Source organism: Otolemur garnettii, unplaced genomic scaffold, assembly GCF_000181295.1.
Source record: "Otolemur garnettii isolate 467f Iridium unplaced genomic scaffold, OtoGar3 scaffold00010, whole genome shotgun sequence".
NCBI classification, from domain to species: Eukaryota; Metazoa; Chordata; class Mammalia; order Primates; family Galagidae; genus Otolemur; species Otolemur garnettii.
Genome location: NW_003852405.1, coordinates 15,212,119 through 15,239,589, shown reverse-complemented (window position 1 = coordinate 15,239,589; position 27,471 = coordinate 15,212,119). Strand labels below are relative to the sequence as shown.

The 27,471-nt window shown below is 46.8% G+C and overlaps 1 protein-coding gene across 1 annotated transcript in view; it reads right to left on the bottom strand.

Moving 5' to 3' along the window:
* Window positions 1–3,221: 3,221 nt before the first annotated feature.
* ABCA4 (ATP binding cassette subfamily A member 4) overlaps window positions 3,222–27,471 on the bottom strand; it is a 126,490-nt gene continuing 102,240 nt past the window's right edge. The window contains exons 38-50 of the mRNA XM_003784271.3: window positions 26,869–27,016; window positions 24,752–24,875; window positions 24,229–24,358; window positions 22,272–22,392; window positions 21,780–21,842; window positions 20,711–20,817; window positions 12,988–13,129; window positions 11,769–11,903; window positions 10,909–11,012; window positions 10,739–10,831; window positions 8,868–9,117; window positions 6,842–6,928; window positions 3,222–3,609 (exon numbers count right to left, since the gene is read on the bottom strand). Of these exons, the coding sequence (XP_003784319.2) occupies window positions 3,604–3,609; window positions 6,842–6,928; window positions 8,868–9,117; window positions 10,739–10,831; window positions 10,909–11,012; window positions 11,769–11,903; window positions 12,988–13,129; window positions 20,711–20,817; window positions 21,780–21,842; window positions 22,272–22,392; window positions 24,229–24,358; window positions 24,752–24,875; window positions 26,869–27,016 (1,510 nt within the window). The 3' untranslated portion in view covers window positions 3,222–3,603. The remainder of the gene's footprint in view (window positions 3,610–6,841; window positions 6,929–8,867; window positions 9,118–10,738; window positions 10,832–10,908; window positions 11,013–11,768; window positions 11,904–12,987; window positions 13,130–20,710; window positions 20,818–21,779; window positions 21,843–22,271; window positions 22,393–24,228; window positions 24,359–24,751; window positions 24,876–26,868; window positions 27,017–27,471) is intronic.

Here is a 27,471-nt window from a genome sequence, read left to right as displayed (position 1 = left end):
TGGATTGTGTGTGAAAACACCACACTGTACCCCCAAAGTGCATCGATGTACACAGTTACCATTCAATAAAAAAAAAAAAAGAAAAAAAAATAGGTATAGTCACAGGCTGGCTGTATTCTAACTAGGTAAAACTACACTCATGAAGTTAGGGCTGGATTGATGGAGGTGATGAATGGGGCTACAGTGGGAGTGGGGAACCCAGGGGCTGAAACTAAGATATGTATCTTACCCCAGGATCCCCAAGGAAAAATGAGCTAGAGGTCTGAGTGAGCACTGGTTAGCGTGCCAAGGGTCAGTGGCCCTGAGATCAAGTATCAGCCACTAAGACAGCAGTTGGAGGGGCCACAAATACCACTGATGAGGGTCAGGAGCCAGGAGAACACTGGCAACAACAGTGAAGGGTTTGGAAAAGGCAGTGCTGGCATTGCTTCCACCAGCTGTGGCTACAGCCTGGCAGGCCTCCTTATAATGAAGGATTTGTTTGGGGCAGTGAGCTAGAGGGGAGTTGTGGGTGCTGATGAGTGTTCATGGCAACAGACCCTTGTGGGAGGGTGGGCATCTGGGTGTGTGAGTAGGAACACCCTGAAGAATCTTACCAGATTCTTCTCTCTGACCTTGCTGTTGATCAAGGCGTTTGTGGTTGAATAAAAGGCCACTGCCCCATTCCCTCCTCCCAGATCTTTGCTGTAATTGTAGAAACACAGTACAGCGTTTTGAGAAGACGGCCTGACATGTCTGGACAGTATATGCAGTTTTGGCCTTTGCTTGAAACTTATCTGGTTCTTTGCTGTTCTTTTTCTTTAAAGGGAGAGAAGGGTGAACGTGGCTGAAGACAGGACCTGGCCCTTAGGACTTGAGCCTGAACCAGGTTCTAGCATTGAGTTTCTCTCTGGCTTGGTAAAGTTCTTAAAACCTTCCTTTAAAAAAAAATAAATAAAATTTTTTTTTAAAAACTGGCTCTAACCAGTAGCCCTGGCTGTTTTTTATGTTAAATATTATTGAAAATACTAAATGTTGAAAATATCTTCTCAGTCTCACAGTGGCATCTTTTGGCAAATTCCAAATTCCTTCAGGTAGCTGGAACATTTTTCATGGAACTGGGAACATCAGGCATGGATATTCATTAATTACAGTTGTTAAACAGTAGAATGTAGTTGTGAAAGTGAAGGCTTGTTGCCAAAGAAAGAGATGAGTGTGTGTGTGTGTGTGTGTTCCTGCCTGGGGACATGTGCTTCTTATGTAACATCTGATCCTTGATCCCTGGATGTTATCCATTAAGTAGCTGGTTGGATTTGGGGCCTAAAATGCCTTGGGAACGATGTGTCATTGTTGGGAGCTAGATGACTCTCTGGTGTATCAACCCTGCTTTGCTAATAGTCTCTTCCCCGGATCCGTTTGACACAGCCCAGCTGATTTTCAGGTCTGGTGATCTTGCTTCTCGCATCTCTTAGAGAGCTGTGAATGGTCAGTGAGGAGTCTGCTAGGCTTATAAGAAAGGTTCCAGGGACTCCTGGGGACATTTGTACTGTGCTGTACTGTGAGGTATTTTCAACGCAGAGGGTGCTGAGCTTGCTGTTAGTTTCACATCCCAAGCTGTTGCTTGAGTTTCTCTGGAGGGAGCTGGGAGTGTATCCCATCTGAGCTTAGTTCACTCCCCTATAAGCCAAGCTCCTTTCTTCGGAGCCGGCTCAGGGCCATCGCTGCTGTTGCCCAGAGACCTACAGGCCTCTTACAGCATTGACTTAGTCTGGAAGTTATATATCTGACTGTCGAGTGAATCAAAAATGATACTTCCATCCCATCATTTAAGTCAACCAAGCTAAGTGGCTGTAACTGGAGTCCCTCACTAATATGGGCCAGCTCGTGGTCTCAGGGTAGAGCTGCACTGCTGGGCAGCTCCACGCCACACACACACTCAAGGACCCAGAGTCCTTCCTTCCTGGGGCTCTGGCATCCTCTGTCCTTGAGATTGTTTCCAGAGTGGAGGAACAGAGAATGGAGAGCACTCTTGCTTGGACTTGCCATGCATGCTTTCTGCTCTGGTTTGCTGGAGAGAACTTACTGGCAAGGCCACACCTTACTATCAGCTTGAGAAACGCAGCCCTAACCTGGTGTCTATGCACCAAATTATTACCCAGTTATGGGGAAGAAGAGGAGAGTGGGTGCATTTTAAACCATTCAGATGCTCTGTGAGTTGTGAGTTCAAAGTTTGCCATCAGGGCCAGCCTCATGGTGTGCGGCCTGTGTAGTTGCATGAGACTCTGTCCTAAGAGGGCTCTGCATTGCTGTTGCCGTCTTGAAATTCTGAAAGATTTTTTGTTTTAGACAAAGTCTCACTCTAGCGCCCCAGCCTAGACTATCATGGAGTCATAGCTTACAGCAACCTCAAACTCCTAGGCTCAAGTGATCCTCTTGCCTCAGTCTCCCCAGGACCACAAGTGCCTGCCACCATGCCCAGCTAGTTTTTCTATTCCCCCCTCCGATACCCCGACCCTGGAATATCTACAGTAGAGGGGGGTTGAACAGCACTGCTGTAGAAAGTGTGTGCACTGTGACACCCAGATGAAGGTCATGGAAGGGACACTGGCTTGGGGAGGAAGCCCATTTGTTCTCCTCACGCACAAGTCTTTTGAAAGGTTTGGTTTAAAACTATTATTTTCTAAATCTGGATGAGCTCTTATAGAAACAACTAGATGTCTTGTGAACCTCTCCCTTTACCACCACTACAGAAGATTCACACATGAGCCCTGTGCAAGTGGCAGCACACCGTTTGAGTGAGGACTTCCCTTCTTTAGATGGTTACAAAGACACATCAGGTCTCACCCTGAGCTGACGACCAACTCTCACCTGCCCATGTCTCTCTGTCCCTCTCCTCATTATACCTGTGGGGTAAGCACTCGAATAATCTGGGCAAACAGCCATGAAATGTAGAGTCAATAACACCCAGCTGACAGCGGATAATGTTTACCTGCATTACCAGTGGGGTGTTTTCTTCAAACCCTATCAAGGCTTGACATGGAACATTCAGAGCAGTCCATTCACTTCTGGAGGGTTGCAGTCATGGCAGCAACTCTCACTGCAGTGGCACCTGGGACAAGGAGCGAGGTGCCTCCCCAAAGAGTGTCTGAAACTACACAGGTGGTGCACACCGAGACTGGTGAATTGGGATAATATGAGATGAGTTTGCATTTTATTTCTCCTTGAAAGTCTCTCTTACACACACACACACACGCACACACTCATGCAGGGAGGCTAGGGGCGGGGCGAGATAGACAGGGAGAGAAGCAGATCCATTTGAAATGAGAGTGATACTGAGGCCAAAGCTGCTAGAGGGATGGCCCGAGATTCTACTTCTGTGGTCTACAGTAAAAGGGTTTCGTATTTGTTTGGCTGGGTCAGTTTCACCGTGGAGTTTCAGGTGAGCTGGTCAGTTTTGGTTTCCTTCCCTTTGAGTTCCTGGTAGCTCCTCACGTGTTTGTTTTCTGCTGCCAGGGGGTCAGTGACAGAGGCCAGGGTGCTTGGATGACCATGTGGACAGTCTCCTGCATCACCAGCTATCCTGAGTTCCTTCCAGCTGTAGGGAAGGAGCCGTGTGGATGGTGATCAAACCTGTGAAAGGAGATTAGATGGATTCCTGTCATCTTTGTGTCCTGAAGAGATGGTGTGACTACCAGATTTTAAAAGCTAAACAGTTGTGGATCAGTCTCTGGATGAAGCTCAGCTGAGGGCTGTGATTCTGTGAGATCACCAAGGCTGTGGGCCATCTTTGTTTCCTTATCTGCCAAATGGTCAGACCAGATGATCACTCAGGCCCCCTGGTTCTCAGGCCCTGAGGTTTGTTACAAAGATTCACACTTGTAAGACAGTGAGGCGTGTGCACACATGGTAAGTTGTAGAGAGAAGCTACTCCCTTGGTGCTCTTTCCTAAGACCGTTACGGAGTCTTTGGGTATTCCTTAGCCCAAGAGAGTTACCATGTCTTCAAAGCCAAGAAGTGCTAATTTCGGCCAGCCCAGAGTTGCAGAATTCCCATGACCACTTCCTGGATGAGAGGATCCTGGTAGGACTGAACAGTTGATGGGGGAATGGGAGGATGGGAGCAATTTGAGCTGGAGTTCAAGATAGCAGGCTCAGACCAAAGCTCAGGCAGTGAGTCTGTGCTCCTTGAGAAGAGGATAGACACCAAGACCTTTTTTTTTTTCTTTTTAAATTTCAAATTAATATGAGGTTACAGATGTTTAGGTTACATTGTTTTCAATTCTAAGGTAAAGGTCAAGTTGTAGTTGAGCCCTTCACCCAGAGGGCATGCTGAGCACCCTTACATTGTGCACAATAGGTGAGGTCCTGCCAATTGCCCTTCTTAACTGGAGAGACACTGGCTCCAGTTAAAGTACAGGTTGAATTCCTGTACTGATTGTCAGCTGGGGGGGTTGGGGGCTAAGCAAAGACGGGGTTGGACAAAGGAGTGTCCAGTCTAGACAAAATGTGCCTTAACCAATTATCTGGTTTAAAACTGCACATCCTCTTAAGATGACTAATACTTGGTGCTAAGAACAGGCTTGGAGGTGGTGCAAGGATCCCAACATCCTGGCAGTACTTCTGAAACTGATTGATACAGATGCAGGTTATATAGGGAATTTCTGTAACAATGTGTAAGATAAGGATCATATATTAATCTGAGCTTCTCCTAAATAATTGTGTGGAAAGTGATTATAATTATTAACCCATTAGGATGTTCCTAGGGTGATTGATCATTGGCTACTTACTCATCTATTAAAACCTTGACCTTCACCTGTCTTCATAAAACATACTATAAGATTGTATAAGATCTTGTGCCAAAAGATGTTTTCGAGAACTGAGCCCTTTGAAGAATTTTCAAATGTTCTTGATAAGCAGACACACTGATCTCCAGATAACAAACGTCTGTGTGGTCAGCCTCATAACTTGCAGCTAGGAAACCATCAGCCTATTGAACTTCCTGAGGTTCAGCCCTCACATATGTTCAAGAGCAAGTTGTAAAGGGTCTCTAGAGCTCCTTAAGAGAAATCTTTCCCTTGTTTGTAGAATATTTTAAAGAAAATTATTTTGAAGTGGCATAATGTCAATAAGAATATAATTACTACTTGTTTCATGACAGACTTATTTATATACAATGCTATATGGAAGGATTTTTGCAAAATGTTTGCAAAATCCAGAGTTAGTCATGACAGCAATTCCAGCTACTCAGGAGGCTGAGGCAGGAGGATGGCTTGAGCTCAGGAGTTTGAGGCTGCTATGAGCTATGATTGCACTCTAGCCTGGGGCAACAGAATGAAATTCTGTATCCAAAAAGAAAAAGTCAGAATTAGATTTTGAAAAAAATGTATAATAAAATATACTGATTTAATAAATGTTGAAATAAGTTTTCTAACATTTGTAAGGAAAAACAGAGCATTCCTCGTTACATTGTTCTGGAGGGAAAATGGCAAACGAAATAGAAAATTGATCACATCCAATAAGGGGGAAATGTTTGGTCATGAATTAACTGCTGCTGATCATAGAACATCAGCACCCCTGGTGTTCTGCCTGGCCCAGAGGTGATCTGGGATGAGCCTTTAAGAAGGAGCATGTCAGGTGGGGGTGGGAAGACCACTGACAGTCATAGGAAACAATTTTGCTATCCAGTTATGTATTCTAACTTATAAAAGGGACCATAACCATGAGTGGCTTTCAAAGAATAATCTTCAACTCATGTCAACAACAACCACAAGATGCGTAAATGAGAAACAGTGGCTTGAAAACCTCAGCAAGACTAACCATCTCAGACAGGAAACGTTACATTTCTGGCGGGTGGGTGGAGGGAGGGCGTGGAAAGACAAAGTCAACCTTGCCAAGTAGCCATCAGGTCTCCACGGGCCAGGAAGAACTGGAAAAATCCATCGCAAGCACTGCCTTGGAAAGGAGTGTTTTAGCTATATTTGATTTTTCTTGCAATCAAGAAACTGGTTGGGAAGAATGAGAAATTTAAGGGAAATAAGGTTTTACCTATCTTTGCTTATGGAAAACATGCATTGCTTTGATTTGATTTTCTGTCCAAGTAAGTCAGGAGAGAGCAGTTGAGTTGATTCATCCCTTTATAATCTCAGGCTTAAGCCAAGGCGCCCGGATGCTGGCACCTCCTCCAGGACTGCCTGGAGCTCACTGTTTCCCTGTGAGGTGGGGGTGGGGACACCATGCCAGGGTAGCAGGCTGGAAGTGCCTATCCCAAAAGCTACCACAGGCCAGGATACATAGCTTTTATTGCTTCTTCTGCCATCATCTCGACACTTTTATAAAGAAAAAAGCCCCATTCGTATGACAGACACTATTCATTGATCTAAACCAGCAGTTCTCAACCTGTGGGTTGCAACCTACAGGAACTGTAGTAAAGGGTCATGGCATTAGGAAGGTTGAGAACCACTGATCTAAATGTAGCCATCATTGAAATGGTGTGCTAGTTAATTCCTTTCCTTTGAAACTCAAACCTATGTCTATTCATAGATGTCAAGTATCCCAACAGCCAAAACATTCTCATATTCCCTCCTACCTTCCCTGCTTATTTCCAAAACCTAAGGCTTTTTATTTTGTGCTGTAAGCAAAAAACATAGGAAAGTTCTTTTTAAAAGTGCTCTTCTGTGTCATCCAAATGGTTTCCTGATGATGACCTACACTCCTCCAGCTGACAAGTCCTTCAGCACAGGATAGGGTGGGGACCCATAGGGGTGGGTTTCTCTGTGGGAGGCCTGTCTGAGCCCTGGGCCACCTCAGGGGGCCTGAGTGGAGGACCTGCCTCGGGCAGAGGATAGTGAGAGCGGCAGGGGTACCTTGGCTTGCTGGCTGGCTCCTGCAGCCCGGGGGTGCAGAGGAAGGTCGTGAATTTCCGTCTGCTGTTTAGCAAAGTTCACAAATACCTGAGGAGAGAGAAGAAGAGTAGGTAGCTATTTCCAGAAAAATGGCACCTACACCCAGGCTCACACTTTGCTCTCCATTTTCCACAGTTGACATACAGTCCTGCGATGTCACTTGTGTCCTTCCCAGAGGCTGGCCCACCCGTGAGAGCCTGGCTGCTAGTGCTCTGGACAGGAATAGCTTCTTAGACTCCCAGCAAGGGACTTCCTGCTGGGAATTCAGAGGACTTGGGCACTGGATGTTGCGGTGACCAAGGCAAGGCAGATTCTCAGCAGGCAGTGTCCTTCTAATTCCCTGAAGAATAAACTGAAAAGGAAGGAGTTCATCTCTTTCCAGTTCTTCACTGAGTGTGTGCAGTGTGCCCACGACCCCTGCTCACACCTTCACCTGTTTACTACAGCTGACAAGAAGGTGTGGGCAAGGCCACTCCTCAGGGGCAAACTGGAGACGCGGCAGTTTCCACTGCTTTACTGAACTATCTTTAAAAATATATATATAGAAAAACTAGCTAGGGGTTGTGGTGGGCACCTGTAATCCCCGCTACTTGTGAGGCTGACAGAAGAGGACTGCTCTTGAGCCCAAGAGTGTGAGGTTGCTGTGAGCTATGACACCATGGCAGTCTACCCAGCGCAACAGAGTGAGACTCTGTTTCAAAAAAAAAAAAAAAAGTGCTTATCTGAAAACAGGCTGGGCAAAGTGGCTCATACCCATAATCCTAGCACTCTGGGAAGCTAAGGCAGGTGGATTGCCTGACCTCAGGAGTTCGAGATCAGCTTGAGCAAGAGTGAGACCCTATCTCTAAAAATAGTTGAGCATTATTCCAGCTGCTTGGGAGGCTGAGGCAAGAGGATCACTTGAGCCCAAGAGTTTGCAAGAGTTTGAGGTTGCTGTGAGCTATGACTCCACAACACTCTACCAAGGGAGACAAAGTGAGATTCTATCTCAAAAAAATAGTAATAAAAACAAACAAACAAACAAAAACGTATCAACAACCCAAATGTCCATGCATGAATGAATGGATGAATAAGCAACAGACTATTATTCAGCCTCAAAAAGGAAGTAAGTTCCAGCACTTGTTACACATATCATGGATGGACCCTTGAGGACATTATGCTACGTGAAATGAGCCAGTCACAGAAGGATAAACCCTGTATGGCTCCACTCACATGAGGTGCCTAGAGTAGTCAGAGTCATAGAGACAGAAGCAGAATGGTGGTTTCCAGGGGCTGGGGTAGGGCGTAGGGGGAGCTGCTGTTTAATGGGAGGAGAGTCTCAGTGAAGGAAGAAGAGGTGAGTTCTGGGGCACATGGTCATGACCATCACACAACAGTGTGAATGTACTTAAACGCCATCGACCTGTACACTTAAAAATGGTTGAAATGGCCAATTTTATGTTATCTATGTTTTACACTAAAACTATGATTGCATTTTTAAAGAACCAAAGTGCATATGCTTATCAAAACTCACTGAACACTTACAATAGGTGTATCTTATTGTATGTAAATTACACATCAATAAAGTTGGTTTGAAAAGAAAAAGAAGCCACCACCACAAACCAGCGAGAATGAAATGACATGTCACAGCATAAAGGATAAGGATCATATAAAAAAAAAGCCAGCGAAGTTTGTTGATGACTAAAGCATTGTTAGAAAACAATTTCTTTCTTTTTTTTTAAGAGACAGGGTCTCACTCTTGCTTAGGCTGGTCTTGAACTCCTGAGCTCAAGATATCCACCCGTCTTGGCCTCCTAGAGTGCTAGCATTACAGGTGTGAGCCACTGCGCCTGGCTGGAAAACAATTTCTGATCTGTCAGGTTTTACCCTAATGGACAGAGAGCAAGAATGTGATGGCAATCGGGAATTCTGAGCCTCCCTCCTGTGTAGGCGGGAGCCCAGCCTTTGCCCAGCCCTGCTCTGCACCTGCTGCCCCGGGCTGACTTGCCTGGTCCAGCGTGGTCTGAGTGACTGAGTACTCCTCAATGAGCAGGCTGTCTTTGTGGGAGATGAGCAGCTGGAAGATCCTGGCCAGGGAGGAGGAGGAGACCTGGAACTGGAGCATGTTGTAGTGCCGCTCCCTCTGCACGCTGCCCGGGAAATTGCCCTGGAAGAACTGCTCCACTGGGTTCAGGTCCGGCAGCAAGTCGTCCTTCGGGGATTTGATTTTCATTGTGACAACGTAGCCATCTCCAAACCTGGGGAGACACACAGAGTGGCGCAGGCCTCTGTTAGTGGTTGGGGCGAAGGCAATCCCCACATAAGGAGGGGACTCATGAGAAATAGTGGCGATTAAAGGCCCTGCCATTGGCCTTGGATGCTTATTTAAAACTAAGATGGCAAACAACCTCTAAGGCACATTAGTCCTTAGAGGGATCCTTTGATAGGACCTTTCAGAGGTCAAAATGTCTGTGTAGCAAAGTATGGCAGATGCACTTACTGAAGGCAAAGGTGGTTTTAGCCAGGATGGGACCCCAGGCCTGCCCATAAAGACATGTGGCCCAGGGCATGGTGAATGGTGGTAAAGCTGACAGGCCCTTCCTGAGACTGGCCAGCTGGGAGCAAAGGCTGGGGTAGGCAGCACCTCCCTGAGGGAGCTTCCAGAAGCAAATGGAGCTGCTAGCGCCCTGGGTGCTTCCCTTTTGCCCTCACTGGGTCTTCTGGTCACCCTTCCGTGGATGGGGGGTGGTCACCAGAAAGTAGGCATGGCCAGGTTGCATCTGTGCACCATTATATCAGGGTATTCCGTGTCAGATATAACTTATCTCAGCATTCCCTCCAGGAACTAGGGCTGCTCTCTACAGCAAGATGCTTTCACTGTTCAGTTCCAGAAAACCGATTATCCCTGCACACTGGGAGCTCCCCCTCTTACCACTTCTATCACGGAGACATGGAGGAGGTAGAGGGAAGGGAGCAGGGGACATCCATTTCCCCAGACACAGAAAGCTGCTGACACAGTCTGTCCAAGGAGTACTGTGTGTTAAATACATGGGTAATAGCTATAAATCTGCTCTTTCCCAGGTTATGAAGAATATCAGAATCCAGAGGAGCACATAAATAGTAGGATAAACTGCTTTTAACCGATTGTTAGCTTTAGCCCATAAACTGTTGATAACAAGGAATTATTTACAACCGATTATGATTTATGGGTACAGAAGATTCCTAGCACGGTTGGTTTGTCATCTAACATGTTGCCATTTTTCAAACTCAAACACATACAATATTCTAAAAAGAAAAGCTTGTTCTGAGCTGGTTTAGTCTCCTAATTATTCCTATATTGGTTGTGGACTATTAGTAAATACACTGTTGGTCCTGGACCTGTTGGGATACGAGGTGAGATACGGAGGCAGTGGCAGTGGCCCTCCCTCATCCCAGCCAGGCTCTCCATCTGTCCCTACCCTCCCTCCAGAGCAGGGATTTTCAACCAGTGTTGGTGTGCAGCAAAAAATTTTAAAGATCATTAATTAAATTATTTTTAAAACAAGTTCAAAGCACAGTAAGTATCATCTTATTTTTACTCCTCTTTTTTTAACCAGCATAATTTAATTGTGTTGTGGAAGTTTAACTATAGGTTCAAGTGTACCATGAGATAAAAAAGGTTGAAAAGCCCTCTCTAGAGCCTTCAGCCACAGGCAGTTGGGCCAACACAGGGAAGCATCTTATCGGCACAACAGCCTTCCCCATCTGCTGTTGGAGAACAAGGCCCAGCCACCAGCTGCCCCTACTGGGGCCTGGATGGGGCAACAGGATCCCCAAGTGTTAAGACCTGGTTGACCCCCACAGAAGGTGACAGAGTGCATGGCCCCACTGTCTGCTTACTTGTACTTGAGGTGCTGAATGGTACCCATACACCGAAAGGTGCCCCTCACCATGATGGCCAGCCGGGTGCACAGTGCCTCACATTCTTCCATGCTGCAGGGCAGGAGAGAGGAGGTGAGGGGGGGAGGACGCCCACCCCCCACCGCCCCCAGGCCCTGGGGATCTCCTGCCTGTGGGACGTGAGGACCACAGCTCTCCCTTCTCTGATGATGCTCACGATGATGTTCCAGAGCATGCGGCGTGCCTGGGGGTCCATCCCTGTGGTGGGCTCATCCTGCAGTGGGAGAGAGGGTAGGGAGTGGGCTTGGAGTGGCCTCTCGTGGTTCTGCTTCCTCCCTGGGCTGGCTCCTTGAAGCAGCTCTGGTCTCTAAGGAGAACGGGCTGACAGACAAGACACTCAAGTTCTCTAGTCCAGTGAGCCAGGGGGTGCCCTGATGCTGGTGCTAGGCATGGGCAGGAGGTGAACCTGAGAGTACAGAAGGGCCCTGGGCACCTCCAGACCTGCTTTAGTTCATGCATGGATTGAGGCAATGGTAGAATTATTCTTAAAAAAAAAAAAAAGGAAAAGAACTGCAAATATATTTGAAAGGAGGCAGGGAGAAGGGTCAGGTCGCTTTTCCGGTTCCCTCCACGTTCTGTGGGCTGTGTGTTCGTAATCCTTAGACTGAGTGGCCATGGGCCTAAGTCTGGATCCAGCTTAGGTGACAGTCCCATGTGAGCCTCTGATCTAGCTCAGTGCTCTTGTCCCCTTCAGGTCCCACACAGGCCTCAGACAGCAGTGATTTCAGACCAGACACTGGCATTCCACCCACAGCCCCACAAGAGATTTCCAGAAAGTCACAGTGGGACTATGGTGTGACTTGTTTTCCCAAAGACCTGGGGACCAAACGCTGGGCTGATGTGCTGAAAATGAGCAGTATAAGAAACAGTGCAGACAAAAACAAACTGCTGCATTTTCCAAATCTGCTGGCCTGGAAAACATCCCCTGACCCAAGAAGCACAGCCCCTGGAGGCCTGTGCCTGCAGTTACCAGCAGCACCAGGGGCGGGCAGCCAATGAGCGCCATGGCTGTGGAGAGTTTCCGCTTGGTGCCCCCGCTGTACGTGCCAGCCAGGCGGTCCGCATAGAGAGACAGGCCCAGGCTCTTAATGCTCCAGTCTGCAACCTAGGGAAGAGAAAGAAATCCCATTTGGAGAAGACAGACAAGCGAAGACCCCAAGCCTCCTGCAGTTCTAAGCCTTGGGTTCCCAGATCTTGCACTTCTAGATGGCAGACTCAGCTAGGCTAAATCAGCCACCTGCTGGCTCCCATCCTAGTCTAGCACATGCCTCTGGGGTCAGATGAGTCTCCTCCCACTTGGGGCCTTGGATCTCAGTGTGGCGTGGTTAGCTCAGCACCCAGTGGGTACAACACTCTGGAAAATGGCCTTAAGCCTTAAAAAGAACAGGACAGCACTGTCTCACTTGTTGTCCTGGACTATGGCTAGGTGTGGAAGAGTCCCAGACCAGTTAATTCTGACCCTTGGCAGGATCACACCTGAAGTCTCAGGCATCTAATACGTACTTATGAGTCCCTGCCATGAACCTGGGACTGGAGAACAGTGGTGAACATAGCTACTGCTGTGCTTACGGACTGGGGTGAGGCACAATCAATGGAATAATGACAGACTGCACCAGCACTTTGGGGAGCTTAGTGGGGAGCTATGATAGAGAAGAGGGGTGTGTGTGCAGGTGCATATATGGGAGGTCAGGCCCATAGGCCTCTGTGTTCTGTACTGGTTCAACCCTCTGCCTGGAATGTTCTCCCCTACATAACCACATGGATCACTCACATCTACATCTTCAGTCCTCTTCTCTGTGAGGCTTTTCCTGGGCCACCCTACTTAAAAGTGTAAACCCCACCCCAACAAATCCTCCCTGCTTTATTGCTCTCCTGAGGATTTTTCACTCTCAAATGTTCTGGATATTTCACTTATTTATCTATAAATTGTCTGTCCCTCCCACTGGAATGTAAGCTCCATTTAAAGCTTTTTATTAGGAAATAGTTTCAACTTACAAAAAACAGGTAAGAATAAAAACAGCACATAGGACGCTCATAAACTCTGTTCTGTTCCTTGTTAAACCTTTAGTATTTTAGAATCAATAAATGGATAACGTGCTTCGATTTTCCATTTCTAAATGAATGTGTGCTCATAAAACAGGCTTGTGATTTATCAAACTCCTACACGGCCACAACAAACCATTTTTTACCCTCTCAATTTCATTTGCTGGTACCCCATGAAGCCGGGCATAGAGGTAAAGATGTTCACGCCCTGTGAGCAGGTCATCAATTGCATCAAACTGAGGACAGTAGCCCATACTTTGGTGGACCTCAGAAATGTTGGTTAAAATACTGTAAGAAGAAAAAGCAATTAATGAGTTTCCTTCATAGAGGGAGAGACCAGAGAGTGGGGCTGGAGCAGCTTCTGCCAGTGGGATAAGGAATCTGCTTCTTCTACATTTTTTTTCTTTCTACTTTTTCTTTGGGGGGGACAGAGTCTTTATTATCTGGGCAGAGTGCTGTGGCATCACAGCTCACAGCAACCTCAAACTCTTGCTCAGGCTAAGGCCAGGCATGACCCATCTGGGAGGCCGAGATGGATGGATTGCCTGAGCTCACAGGTTGGAGACCAGCCTGAGCCAGAGTGAGACCCTGTCTCTAAAGATAGGTGGGCATGTGGCAGGTACCTGTAGTACCCAGTTACTTGGGAAGCTGAGGCAAGAGAATCACTTGAGCCTAAGAGTTTGAGGTTGCTATGAGCTGTGACACCATGGCACTCTACCAAGGTCAACAGAGTGAAACTCTGCCTCAAACAAACAAACAAACAACAATAACAACAACAAAAAACTCTTGCTCAGACTGGTCTTGAACTCTTGAGCTCAAGCAATCTACCTGCCTCGGCCTTCCAGAGTGCTGCATTATAGGCCTGAGCCACCACAGCTATTTTGCTTTTTGCCTACTTTGCTTTAGAAATATGCACATTTGGCTTGGCGCCTGTGGCTCAAGTGGCTAAGGCGCCAGCCACATACACCTAAGGTGGCGGGTTTGAATCCCCAGCCCGGGCCCGCCAAACAATGATGGCTGCAACCAAAAAATGGCTGGGCATTGTGGCGGGCGCCTGTAGTCCCAGCTACTTGGGAGGCTGAGGCAGGAGACTCGCTTGAGCCCAGGAGTTGGAGGTTGCTGTGAGCGTGATGCCATGGCACTCTACCCAGGGGGATAGCTTGAGGCTCCGTCTCAAAAAAAACAAAAAAGAAATATGCACATTTGTGAATCAAAGCAGAGGCCCTTTGGCTAAAAATTGAAGAACTTCAGGAGTTGTGAGCTTTGAATCTAGTTAGATCCTTTTAAATTTCCATGTCTAGGATTAATTGAATACCTGTTACCCAAAAGCGAGCTTTGGTTTTAGATTAGATTACTTTACATGTGAGTTTAAAATTAAAGGGAAGATCAAATTGAAGAAAATTATTATTTTTTAGTTCCCTTCAAATATTTGGGAAGTAGATAAAAAAAGAGGGATGCATCCCAGTGGCAGTAAACTCTGTATGTACTTGTTACTAAAAATATAGTCAGTGAAAGAGGAAACAGGCCAGGTGTTGGGGCTCATGCTTGTCATCCCAGCACTTTGGGAAGCCGACATGAGAGGATCACTTGAGGCCAGGAGTAAAAGAGCAGCTTGGGCAACATAGCCAGACTCTGTCTCTACAAAAAAATAGGAAAAATTAGCTGGGCATGGTGATGTACCCTTGTAGTTCCAGCTACACAGGAGGCTGAGGCAGGAGGATTGCTTGAGCCCAGGAGTATGAGGCTGCAATGAGCTATGATTGTGCCACTGCACTTCAGCCTGGGTGACATAGTGAGAGCTTGTCTTAAATAAATAAATTAAAGGAAGGAAGGAAGGGAGGGAGGGAGGGAGGGGAAACCGCCACTAATCAGATAACGACCCAAAAGAATATGCAGACATGGAGCAGAGATAAAGTAAATTGGGTTTTATGAACTCTTTTTGACTAATATATTCTCCCCCACTAGAAAATACATTGCCTTGATGAAGAAAATAAAATGTACATAGACATTTTCTCATCCTCCTCTCCTCTTGTAGTTTAGGGGCTGTGAATAAAGGATGGATGTGAGATAGGTCAAGATGGTGCACTAGAAGCAGCCTGCATATGCCCCCCTCAAGGAGAGGATTCAAAGTGGTGAGTAGATATTCATTTACCTTCTGACCAGTCATCTAAGAAAGGCCATTGAGAATCAATAGGTAGGTGGTGGGAGTCACCAAAGTGAGGGAGTGGGCAGTGGGGCGACCTGCTCGCCAGGATCAGAAGTACCTAGGGAAGGCGCCTGCACATGGGGAAGGACAGAGGAGAGAATCCCAGGGCTCTACACTTTCCCTGTGGATTTTGCAGCTGGAGCTGTGGGAGGGACCCTCTACACAACAGGCCTCTATATTGATACAGGGGGTTGACTGGAGCCTATGCAGTGGCATTTCTCCAGAGAGAGGGCACCATGGGGTCCTACTGGCTCCTGAACTTTTAGCATTGCAGTTAGTACCATTCTGAGGTCCCAGCCCCAGAATGCTGTCTACTTGTGGGTAAGATCCATTGCTGCCACCTTCCCATTATCCCTGCTGGGGTAGGGAGTGACTAGGGAGGGACTGGGGAGGCTGGGTGCTCTTGCATGCCCTATCGGCAAGTGCTTTGTGGCCCTGCCTAAGTAGCCCCACATAGCCACCACTGCCATGGCTGCTGGAGGACTTGGGCAGAACAAACCCTCATGGCCACTTGATTCCACAGAGAGGGACTGGCTTTAGCAACAGCCTGGGGACCCTACTCCTCCACACAAATATCCCCCAGCACCTGCTTTGACTCTGACAGCCACAGGGGAGAGGCAGATGCAGAACAGCAGTGTTACAGGCTCAAAGTGCATCCAACCCTCTCCTGCCTGGTCAGTCTTCTGGAAGAGGTCCCTGGATGGAAGCACGCCATCCAGAGACCTCTCCCTCTCTTCACTGAGCAACAGAGTTCCCAGCAGAGGACAATAGGTGTACTGTAAAACTATTTCTTTTTAGCTGAGAGAAGAGGTCCCAGATGAGAGGAAGCCAGGACAAGAGCTCTAGCAACATGAAAAAATAGGCTGTTTTGATACTCCCCCATCACACCAGCTCTCTAGCAATGACTCCAACCAAAAGAAAATTGTTGAAATGTCAGCTATGAGATTCATAGTATGGATTACAGGTAAGAATGAGAGGATTACAAGAAAGTTGGGAAGGACAATAAGGAAACCAAGAAAATAATTCAAGACATGAATGAAAAATTCACAATAGAGATAATCTAAGAAAAATATAAGCAGGCTCGGTGCCTATAGCTCAACCGGCTAAGGCGCCAGCCTGTACACCTAAGGTGGCGGGTTCGAATCCCCAGCCCAGACCCGCCAAAACAACAATGACGGCTGCAACCAAAAAAATAGCCGGGCGCTGTGGCGGGCGCCTGTGGTCCCAGCTACTTGGGAGGCGGAGGCAGGAGACTCAGCCCAGGAGTTGGAGGTTGCGGTGAACTATAATGCCATGGCACTCTACCCAGGGGGACAGCTTGAGGCTCTGTCTCAAAAAAAAAAAAAAAAAGAAAAGAAAAAGAAAAAGAAAAATATAAGCAAACTTCTGGAAATGAAAGAGTCATTTATGGAATTTAAAAATACAGTAGACAATTTTAACAACAGATTGGACCAAGCAGAAGAAAAAATTTCAGAGTGTTAAGGCAAGGCTTTTGAATTAACCCAGTCATCAAAAATCTACAAAAAAGAAACAAGAAGAATAAACAATCTTTCTGAGAAATATGGGATTATGTAAAGCAAACAAAGATAAGTATCATAGATATCCCTGAGGAAGAAGAGAAAGCAAAAAGCACAGAAAACCTATGTGAGGGGAAAATAGAAGAAAACATCCCTGATATAGCTAGAGATTTAGACACGCAGATACAAGAGGTCATCAAACACCTGAGAGGTTCAAGGCAAACAGGACCTCGTCAAGGCACACAGTCATCAGTCTAGCCAAAGTCAAAGAGAAGGAGAAAATCCCAGAAGCTGTGAGAGGAAAGCACCAAGCAAGTAACTTACAAGAGACCCTGTTAGACTAACAGCAGCCTTCTCAGAAAAAAACCTTATATACCAGAGGAACTGGGGTCCTATTTTTAGTCTTCTTAAACAGAATAACTACCAGCCAAGAATAACTAAGTTTCATAAATGAAGCAGAAATAAAGTCTTTTCTAGACAAGCAAACACTAACATAATTTGTCACTACTAGTCTTGTCCTACAAGAAATGCTTCAAAGTACTCTGTATGTGGAACAGAACAATCAATACTGAGCAGTGTAAAAACACCTGAAAGTTAAAACACAAGCTCTTAGGAAACAACACAAGGAAGAAAACAAAGCAACTAGGCAGCAATCAACATGATAACCAAACAGTGTCTCACATGTCAATACTGACATTGAATGTAAATGATCTTAATGTCCCACTTAAAAGATAAAGATTGGCTGAATGAATTAAAAAACACAACTCAACTCTCTCCTGTCTCCAAGAAGCCCACTTGAATTGCAGGGATTCTTATAAATTCAAGGTAAAGGGGAGGAAAAAAATATACCGTGCAAATGAAAACCAAAAGTGAGCAGGAAAAGCTATTCTCATATCAGATAAAATAGACTTTAAATAAACAATGGTTAAAAAAAGACAAAGATAGTCATTATGTTATATAATGATAAAGGGAAAAATTCGACCAGAAGATATAATATTACTAACTATATATGCACCTAACATAAGAGCTCCCAGATTCATAAAATAAATTTTACTAGATTTAAGGAAAGAAATAAACAGCTACATCATAATGGCCAGGGACTTCAACATACCACTGACAGAACTAGATCCATCATGGAGGCAGAAAATCAACAAAGAAACACTGGACTTAGTGAGACTCTAGAGAAAATGGATCTAATATACATTTAAGAACATTCTACCCCCAAACTTCAGAATATACATTCTTCTTAACAGCATATGGTATATTTTCCAAAACAGATCATATATAAGGCCACAAAACAAGTCTCAGCAAATTTAGAAAAATCCTAATCATACCACGTATCTTCTCATAGCACAGTGGAATAAAACTAGAAATCAATTTCAAGAGGAGCTCTCAAATCCATACAAATTCATGTAAATTAAACAACCAGCTGCTGAAGATCCTTGGGTCAATGAGGAAATCAAGACAAAATAAAAAATATTTTGTATTAAATGTTGAGGGTGACATAACCTTCTAAAATCTTTGGGATATAGTAAATACAGTGCCAAGTGGGGAGTTCATAGCACTAAATGCCTACATCAAAAAGGCAGAAAGGGGAGGGAGGGTGATTGGTGGGATCACGCCTATGGTTCATCCTATAAGGGTACATGTGAATCTCTCTAATTGTAGAATATAAATGTCTTAACATAATAACTAATAAAAAGACATGAAGGCTATGTTAACCAGTTGGATGAAAGTATTTCAAATTGTATACAGAAACAGTATACTGTACCCCATGATACTATTAATGTACACTGCTATGATTTAATTTTTAAAAAAAGGCAGAAAGACCACTAATTAACAACATAATTCACACCTCAAGGAACTAGAAAAAGAAGAACATAATACACTCCAAGCTAACAGAAGAAAAGAAATAACAAAAATCAGAGGAGAACTAAAGAAAATGAAGGCCAAAAAAATTTACAAAGGATAAAGGAAATAAAAAGTTGATTCTTTAAGAAGATAAATAAAATTGATAGACCACTAGCCAGATTAACCAGAAATAGAAGAGAAAGAATTCAAACCAGTTAAACTGTAAAGGAAAGATGAGACAGTACAACTGATATCACCAAAATATAACATACCATCTAAAACTACTGTGAAAAGCTCTATGAACACAAAATCTATAGTAAATTAACAAATTTTTGGAAACACACAACTTCCAAGCTTGAATCAGGAAGAAATAGAAATCCTGAACATATCAATAATGAGTAGTAAGATTGAAACAATAACAAATAAAAAAACCCAACAGTAAAAAGGCTAGGATTGGCCAGGGTCAGGTGAATTCATAGCTGAATTTTGTTAGACCTACAAAGAAGAACTGGAACCTATTCTACTGAATCTGTTCTACAATATAGAGAAGAAAGGAACCCTCTCTAACTCATTCTATGACATCAGTATCACTCTGATACCTAAGTCAGGAAAGTATACAACAAAGAAAGAATATCACAAACCAATATCCTTATGAACAGAGATACCAAAATCCTCCACAAAATACCAGCAAATCAAATTTAATAGGATATCAAAAAGAATATTCACCATGATCAAGTGGGTTTAATACCATGGATGCAAGGATGGTTCAACCTATGCCAATTGATAAATGTGATTCACTACATAAACAGAATTAAAAATGAAAGCCACATGGTGATCTCAATAGTGTGTGAAAAACATTCAATAAAATTTAGCAGCCCTCCACGATAAACTCTCAATAAACTGGGCACAGAAGCAATATACCTCAAAATAATAAAGGCCATATAGGGCAACACCATATCTAACATCATACTGAATGGGGAAAAGTTGAAAGCATCCTCCTTAGAAACTGGAACAGGACAAGAATGCCCACTTTCATGACTTCCAGTACTGGAAGTTCTAGTTAGAGCAAACAGGTAAAAGAAACACCCACCTGTACCTCCTAAATCTATTGAAATTAAAAACAAAAAAAGAATATAATAGGATGGGACAGAGAGAAGACATTGCAGTCCCTACTGTGACAAAGGTACCTACAGGCTAAGGTGAGATAAGACTCAGCTATGACCCCTTCCATGCCTTCTAGTCCCTTTGCTATAAACCCAACAGGGACGGCCATGGAAGACTGGAGAAGCAAATTCCTCCTGCCTGAGCTAGTGAAGTGTGCTCAGGACTCCCTCTGTCCACGGGCATCTGGCCTTGTTGAGGATGGTTTCAGGTGAAGGAAGGAACTCCCAGTCAAGCAGATGCTGGGCAGATGTCAGTAGCACCTAAGTTCCTCTGGGCATGTTCCACCGCAGCCAGGAAGAGGCAATCAGGTGAGAGCTTGTCCTCTCTGCCCTGACCACAGAGGACCAGCTGTGTCAACACACTTTACTATAGAGAACAGCTGTCACCCTCCAGAATCCAAGGGCACCTGCCAGCTTTCTCTTTATGCTCCTTGGTCTGGCAAAGTTACACATCAGCCCCAAACGGTCAATGCAGATTAAGGCCCTCCAAGTGCCCTTGAATGAGCTCCTATTTGGAAATTCAATCCAGACAAAAGATGCTTCATCACAAGGGATCTTATCTGGGGATCCAGGGGCTCCTGCAGGATCATAAATGTGCTTCACAGCTCAGTAAATTCCCTGGAACTTTTTGCAAAAATGTGTAGAGGGAGTTGATGGAGACAATGGTGTAGTTTTATAGGAAGAGGATCCAAGTGTTTATCAGATGCTCAAAGGACTCCATGACCACCAAGAGATTAAAAACCACTGACTTAGTGATACCTAGAATTTTCCAAAAAGCCATGCTACCTGAGGAATCTTTTGATCACAATTCAATTCCATTTTCTGGCAGGTCTATATTTGGACTTTTTGTTGTTGTTGTTGTTGTTGCAGTTTTTGGCTGGGGCTGGGTTTGAACTCGCCACCTCCAGCATATGGGGCCGAAGCCCTACTCCTTGAGCCACAGGTGCCACCCTATATTTGGACTTTTTGAGCCATGCTTTCTGGGAGGCTGCAGTAGGCCCCTTCTCTGCACCCACACAGATTTTCCAGGGCCTCAGAGCCACCCCAGCATAGGGCTTGATGGGGTGCTAGGACTCACTGTGCTAGGACAGGGACAAGGTCACACCTGATACAGGAAGAGCAGGACACTCACCTTTGGCCTGCTACAGTGGCATCCCCTGAGGTCACTGTGGTGTCCCCAGTGAGCATCTTGAATGTGGTTGTTTTGCCGGCACCATTCACTCCCAGGAGGCCAAAGCACTAGGAGAAATCACAGAATGCGCCTGGTGCTAGAGACTGAGAAGGTCTGGAATGTCAGGCCTCAGGTCAAGTGCGTGGACTGAGGGAGCCATTTTGGACCCACACTGCCATTCCAAGGCCACTAGTCACATGTGGCTACTGAGCATTTGAAACACATCTAAGGCCTAATTGACATGGGCCCTAAATGTCAAACACATGCTGGATTTTGAAGACTTACAGTCAAAAATCAAAATATCTCATTAATATTGTTTCATATTAATTACATGTGAATTTTTATTTTACCTGATATATTTTGATATACGAGGTATGACAGTGAAGTTTGTGAACTCATCCTAGAAAAAGTGCTCCATACCTCATTGCTGAATAACACGACGGTCATCTTCACAGTACTCCCCTTGGCCATCTGGTGACCGCAGGGATACTCAGCAATGAGATATGCAGCACTCTTTCTTTTTTTTTTTTTTTTTGAGACGGAGCCTCAAGCTATCCCCCTGGGTAGAGTGCCATGGCATCACGCTCACAGCAACCTCCAACTCCTGGGCTCAAGCAAGTCTCCTGCCTCAGCCTCCCAAGTAGCTGGGACTACAGGCGCCCGCCACAGCGCCAGCCATTTTTTGGTTGCAGCCATCATTGTTGTTTGGCGGGCCCGGGCTGGGGATTCGAACCCACCACCTTAGGTGTATGTGGCTGGCGCCTTAGCCGCTTGAGCCACAGGCGCCGAGCCGCAGCACTCTTTCTAGGAAGAGTTCGTGAACTTCATTGTCCAACCCCATAGCAGGTAAAATAAAAATAATATTAAAATTAATTTCACCTGTTTTCTTGTCACTCTTTCCATGGGGCTCCTAAAAAGAATGTAAAATTACAGACATGACTTGCATTATACTCCTATCAGATAGCTCTGCTTAGTGGGGAGAAGAGTTAGAGACAAGAACTGACTTTCACATGGTCTGCAGAGTACCCACCTCTCCAGGACGGACTCCGACACACAGCCTGTCCACCGCTGGGCTGGAGGTGCCTGGATAAATCTGCAAGATCCAGAGAAACTAGACTGAGAACCAAGACAGGGTTAGGGCAGGCAGGGGAAGAGGGAACAAAAAGCAAACGATGATTTAGGAAAACCACCAGCACTGGGAGGTTACATACTGACACAAGCTCTGAGAAATCTCAAAGCCAGCCACACTGTATGTAAACAGAACAGAGAAAGAGGTGTGATGCTCGGTTGGTGCGGCTCTTGATGATGCCCTGTGTCGGTACCCAAGGAGAATAACAGGGAAAATGCCTTGGATTTAGATGTTCTGAAGACAGGTTATAACACAGACAGCTCTACATAAATTTAGGAAAGCAAACTGCTTGTGTAAGCACATTGCTTGTTTTACAGAAGAAAACGCAACATCGAGCCACCTGCAGGTCTAACCAGCACCTCCAAACTCACATGCCTGCTCCTACTGCCTTACCTTGGTTAGCTCATTTAGCTTTAAGATATCGGTTTTATTTCCCCCACTAATAATTCTTTGTCTTTCTTCAGCCACATCGTCATCTTCATCCATAATAGGCTCCTTAGAGGGCTCTGCAACCCTATGGGGATGAGAGGGGACAGGATGGGGCTGGCTGCACAGTGGCCTCAGTGGGGTCCTGTCCATCTGACCTTTCTTCCCATTCCCTCACTTCTGCTTCCTTCTGGGTTTCCATCCCTAAGGCTTAAATTCTAAGGAGGGTCCCACCAGCAGAGGCATCAGGCATTAGGTAGAGACGTGCTCACGTCCAGAGTCAGCCCTGGGGTCCAGTCCCGGCCTTCCCATGAGTGACCTTGGGCATGTCATTGGACCTCTCTGAACCTTGCCTCCTCGAATCATGTGATGGGGAAGAGGATAATAATATCTACTTCATAGGATCATAGTGAAGATAACTCAGCACAGCGCCTGGCACAGAACAAGGACTCAGGACTGGGGAGCTGCTGTCAGTACTAAAACCCTTCCTCTGAGGCAGGCCCTCAGCAAAGGTGAGTTATTTCCCCTAGTCCACTCTGCCAGCTCAACCTCTTCCAAGCAGTGTCATCCAGCCACTTCAAGCCTCTAGACTCTCCCTGATTCTTCATCAGCTGCAGGTTGAAGCCCTCACTCCCGGCTGGAATTGGAGCCCTGCACTCTAGCCCTCCCCCACTCACCCCTCGCACCGGCTCTGCCGTCAGCCCTGGCATCTACTCCTGGTCCAGGCCCTGCCGGCTGCTCCCACCTCCCAGCCACTACAGTGTTCTCTTCCTCCTGCCTACCTGCCAAATGCAACCTTCCTCTTCTTAAAGACATGGACTCTTCTTTGAAACTCTCCCTGACCTCCCAGAAGCCAGAGACTGTGGTCTGCTTCCCTGATCTTCTTTAGGCCCAAATGCGACAGGACTCACAGAATTGCACTGCCATCATTTTGAAGCTAATGAGTCCGTTTTGGCAATGAATGCTCTGTCCCACCCTCTCCCACATAAAGACCTCTGAGAGGTGTGACCAAAACTGCAGAGGGAGCCTGCAAGGGCTGAGGTCACAAGGACAATAATTCCTCCCACAGTTCCTCTCCTTTACTAGGACGGCTCCCTGACCGTGTTTTATCGGTGCCTGCAGACCTGCATTGCCTCGTTTAACCCTCAGGGCCCTGTGAGTAGGCAGGCAGATTCATTTCCAATAAATCAATTCCCTGTGGATCAAAACTCAAAAACAGATTCTTGGAATCTTTAATTGCCTATGACCAGACGCAGCCTGAGATGGGGAAGGTTAAGAAATAAAATGCTGTCAAGGAAAGCTCCCGAGGGAGGCCAGTGCTGTGCAACCCAGGTCCCTGGTAGGGACTGGTGGAGGTCAGCCTGGGTTGGATAGGTGCTGCCCTCTAGAAACCCAGGTCCCCATGTCAGGATGAGGCAGGGGTCAGCCTGGGGAAGAAGGCATGAGACCAGATGACCTGGCAGTTGAGTAGTCCTGGTCAAGAGTTAGGGTTACCCGTGATCACTCCTGGCTGCAGCTCCTGGTGCACAGCCCCGATCTCTCCCCTGCTTCCCTCCCCTGCCCTTACTCCCAGACTTCTGGTTCTCAAAGGGGCCTCCTGTGTTTCCTCTGTCACCAATACATACACCTACCTCCTAGTACTTTGAATACCCCTTGACCATTGCCGTTTGCAATACTCCAATTAAAATGAGTATCTAGTGATTCAATGGGAAGAGTTAAATATTACTAATTGAAACTGATAACACTGCATTTTAAATATTTGAAAGTTGAGACTCATGACAAACTCTAATGTGTCTATTTTAACCCGTCTCTCTTGTGTTAGGTAAAACCTCATCATGGAGTGAGGCTCCTGAGGAAACAGATGCCCACACTGTGGGCAGATGTGAGGTCCAGTCTCATGGCGCCGGGGTGGGAGCAGACATACCACTGGGTGAGGAAGAAGTGGTGCTGGGCGAGGAGGGTCAGCAGGAAGTACACGACCCCTTCCACTGCCATGGCAGCCAAGTTCTTCCCGATCAGGTTCCACTGGAATGGGTTGGCAGAGTGCTCCTCGCCTGGGGAACCAAAAGGAGTTAGGAGCTTGAGCTGCCCCAGATCCTCCCCTACACACCAGCCATGACACCAGGTCACAGGGGATTACACAGGAGCTGATGGCCAGGCTCCTCTGGGCTCCCCCTGGTCGGCGCAGAGGAGAGGAAAAGGCTATCCTCCTGCCTACCTACCCTCCTGTCCTCCTGCCCACCTGCCCACCTGCCCTCCTGCGACTCCCTAGCCATGAAAACGAGGGGCTCAACCCCTTCCGGGTGGCAGGATACTCCCAGACAACACAGAGCCCTCCAAGCCCAGCCCAGCCCAGCCCAGGCTGTAGGTCTGGCCTAGAACTCCCACTCCAGCCCTCCCGGCCTTGGCTCCAGGGCCAAGCCTCCACGGGCATCACTGTCACCCACCAAACCGGGCATAGACATCCGTCACGGCCTGGCTCAGTGCCAGGTCAATGAGGCCCCGGCCCAGACAGAAGTGGGGGAAGATGATGAGCAGCTTCCTCAGCATGGCGTTGAACCTGAGCAATGTCTGAGAACAGAGAAGCAAGACTGTCAGAAGTGGGGGCCAAGCCTGCCCACCTCCGTCCAGCAGATAGACCTGGTGCCCTCACAGGGCAGGACCAGGGCAAGGCCTGCAGATAAAGGCATCAGACTGGCCAGAGGAGAGACTTGTCAAGCAGAACACAGGGGGTTTGTACGTATGGAAGCCCTAAAGTTCTTACAGGAGGGACCTCAGGACTGGGCCAAGGAACTAATCAATTAATGACTAATTAATGACTAGGGCTCCTTGCAAGTTTCTTGTGGACAAGAGCTGCTCCTTCATCTAGCCAGACAGCACTTTCTAAACATTTACTAAGCCCAGGCTTATGTGGGCATTGAGGCTAACAGGGAGTGTCTATATCTTTTTCCTTAACCCCTGGGTAACTCTGGCAAGGGCAGGAATCTGCAGAGAAGCAGCGGCCCCTGCTGTTTGCCTGACAGGCTCTGCTGCTCACGCCAAAAGCACTCGGGACCCTTCAGGACATCTGTTACCACGGCTCACAGCAGCTCCTGGGAGGTGGCCAGAGGTGGCTGGGGTCTCTCCTTGGGTACAGGACTGAGCCACCCCTGCTGGGAGGTGGCCAGAGGTGGGTACAGGAGTGAGCCATCCCTGGGCTAGAGGCTCCTTTATCTGCTCTGCCTAAGTGAAGCTCATACCATCGGGGAGAAGCCCTGAACTGTCCCCGGCTCTGCTTCTCAGATCTGCCCAGGGTGGCTACCACTGTCTGGGGAGAAGGCCCAGCTCTGATTGGACAGAGCCTCCCCATGGGGACGGGCAGGTGAAGCTGGGCCACTGCTGTGCACTCCATCGGCTCACTCCCATGCTAGCCTCTGCAACTCTGCCCGCATCACCTCCCCCTTCCTCATCCTCCCCACTCCTCCCAGAATCACTGTGCTTTTGCCTCTAGGCCTTTGCATTCTAGTTTCTATTATCTGTTGCTCTTATCAGGAAAGATTGCCCTTTCCCTTCTGTTTTTGGCAGATTCCTATTCTTTAGAAAGTTTGCTCACCCAGACCCTTCTTGCATAAGCCCTCCCCAATTCCCACGATGAAACATCCACTCGTCCCTTACAGTGCTTACTGAATTCCTGTGTTTAATTTTTTCTAACCTGCCTATTTTCCTCACCAGTCACTGGTTCCCTGTACAGTAGGGACTGGGCCCTATTTATTTTTGTACCCTTTTTAAATACTTGCACGGTGATCAGCTTGTAACAGTCACTTTGATATTTATTAAATGGGCTAAGAAAATTCCACTTGTTCCAGGCCAGGTTCAGACTGAATTTCCCCAACTGAGAGCCTCCCAGGCCCTGCAGCCAGGCCTTCCAGCTCACCGTGACCCGCAGCACTTATCTGCCTCACTCTGTCATACACTGTCTTACGGAATGTCACATTCAGTGAATTATACCAGTTAACTTGGGGCACAGGTCCTTTCATGACAGGATTGGGAACTCCTGGAGGGAAGACCAGAGGGTCACCCTTGCTTCCTTCCTAGTTAGGACCTACTGACCAGGCAGGGCCAGCAGCTGCTGGGCCCTGGGAACCTCCTGTGGAAGACGGGGGGCGGGGGGTTTCTGCAGCATTTGTCCCCCCCTCAACTGTTCTATGTGAAAGTTACCCACCACATGAGGGGTGCTCAGCAAATGTTGGCTAAATGGGGGCAGCTGCAGGTGGGAATGTTCCACGAGCTTTAAGCTTGTATTTGATTATCCCGAAGTAACACATTTTCCCAAGGCTGTGAGTCTGTGACAGAAACAGCTCCGAAGAGCAGCAGTTTCCGTCCAACAGGGAGCTCCAGCACAGCTGGGTCTGTGTTCTCACGCAACCCCCTCTGCGGCCTATGACGTGCTGTATTTCTTATCATTCCCGGGACAGGTGGGGCTTCATTTCTTGATTAGCAGCCACAGGAAGTGGCTCTACTTGACCAATATCTGCCCTCTGTTATCCCACTCATCAAACAGAGAAGCTGAGAGAGCCATGCTCACCCGGTTATTCTCAAATAGTTCCAGGATGAAGGTGATGGCACTGCTGTTGATGCCGATGAACAGGTTAGCACAAGACAGAGCCACATAGGCTGTGCTGGGGACATCAAACAGGAAGGATGCTGGGTACATCATGGGAATGACCGCCCATCTGCAAAATGACACACCCCAGTGGGATGGAGTTTCAATTTCCCTTCCATCTGCTGTACCTCTAGATATAATGCACTCCCCTTACATGTGAGGTGACAGGTTTGAACTGGCCAGGGTCCCAGGAGGACCAAAGAGATACTCCATCCTTTGGTCTCTGTGTCTCATCTTCAGCTGGAGGTAGGAAGGCCTGCCTTTCCACCTCATGGAGCAAATGAGACAGTACCTGTGCTTGTACTTTGTAAATGACAAAGCCCTGTTCAACACACTAAAGGGTTCCCTACCCTGCCATGCTTCCAGTCTGGATCAGCAAAGCAGAGCTGAAGGTCCCAGCAAACCCAGTCTCACAGTTCAGTCACATGGGTTCCTGAGTTCCTTATTTCCAAGAGAGAGAATGGAGACCATCACTCTAGCAAGACTCTACTGGTCCATGTAGGGAGGGCTAAGTATCATTATTTT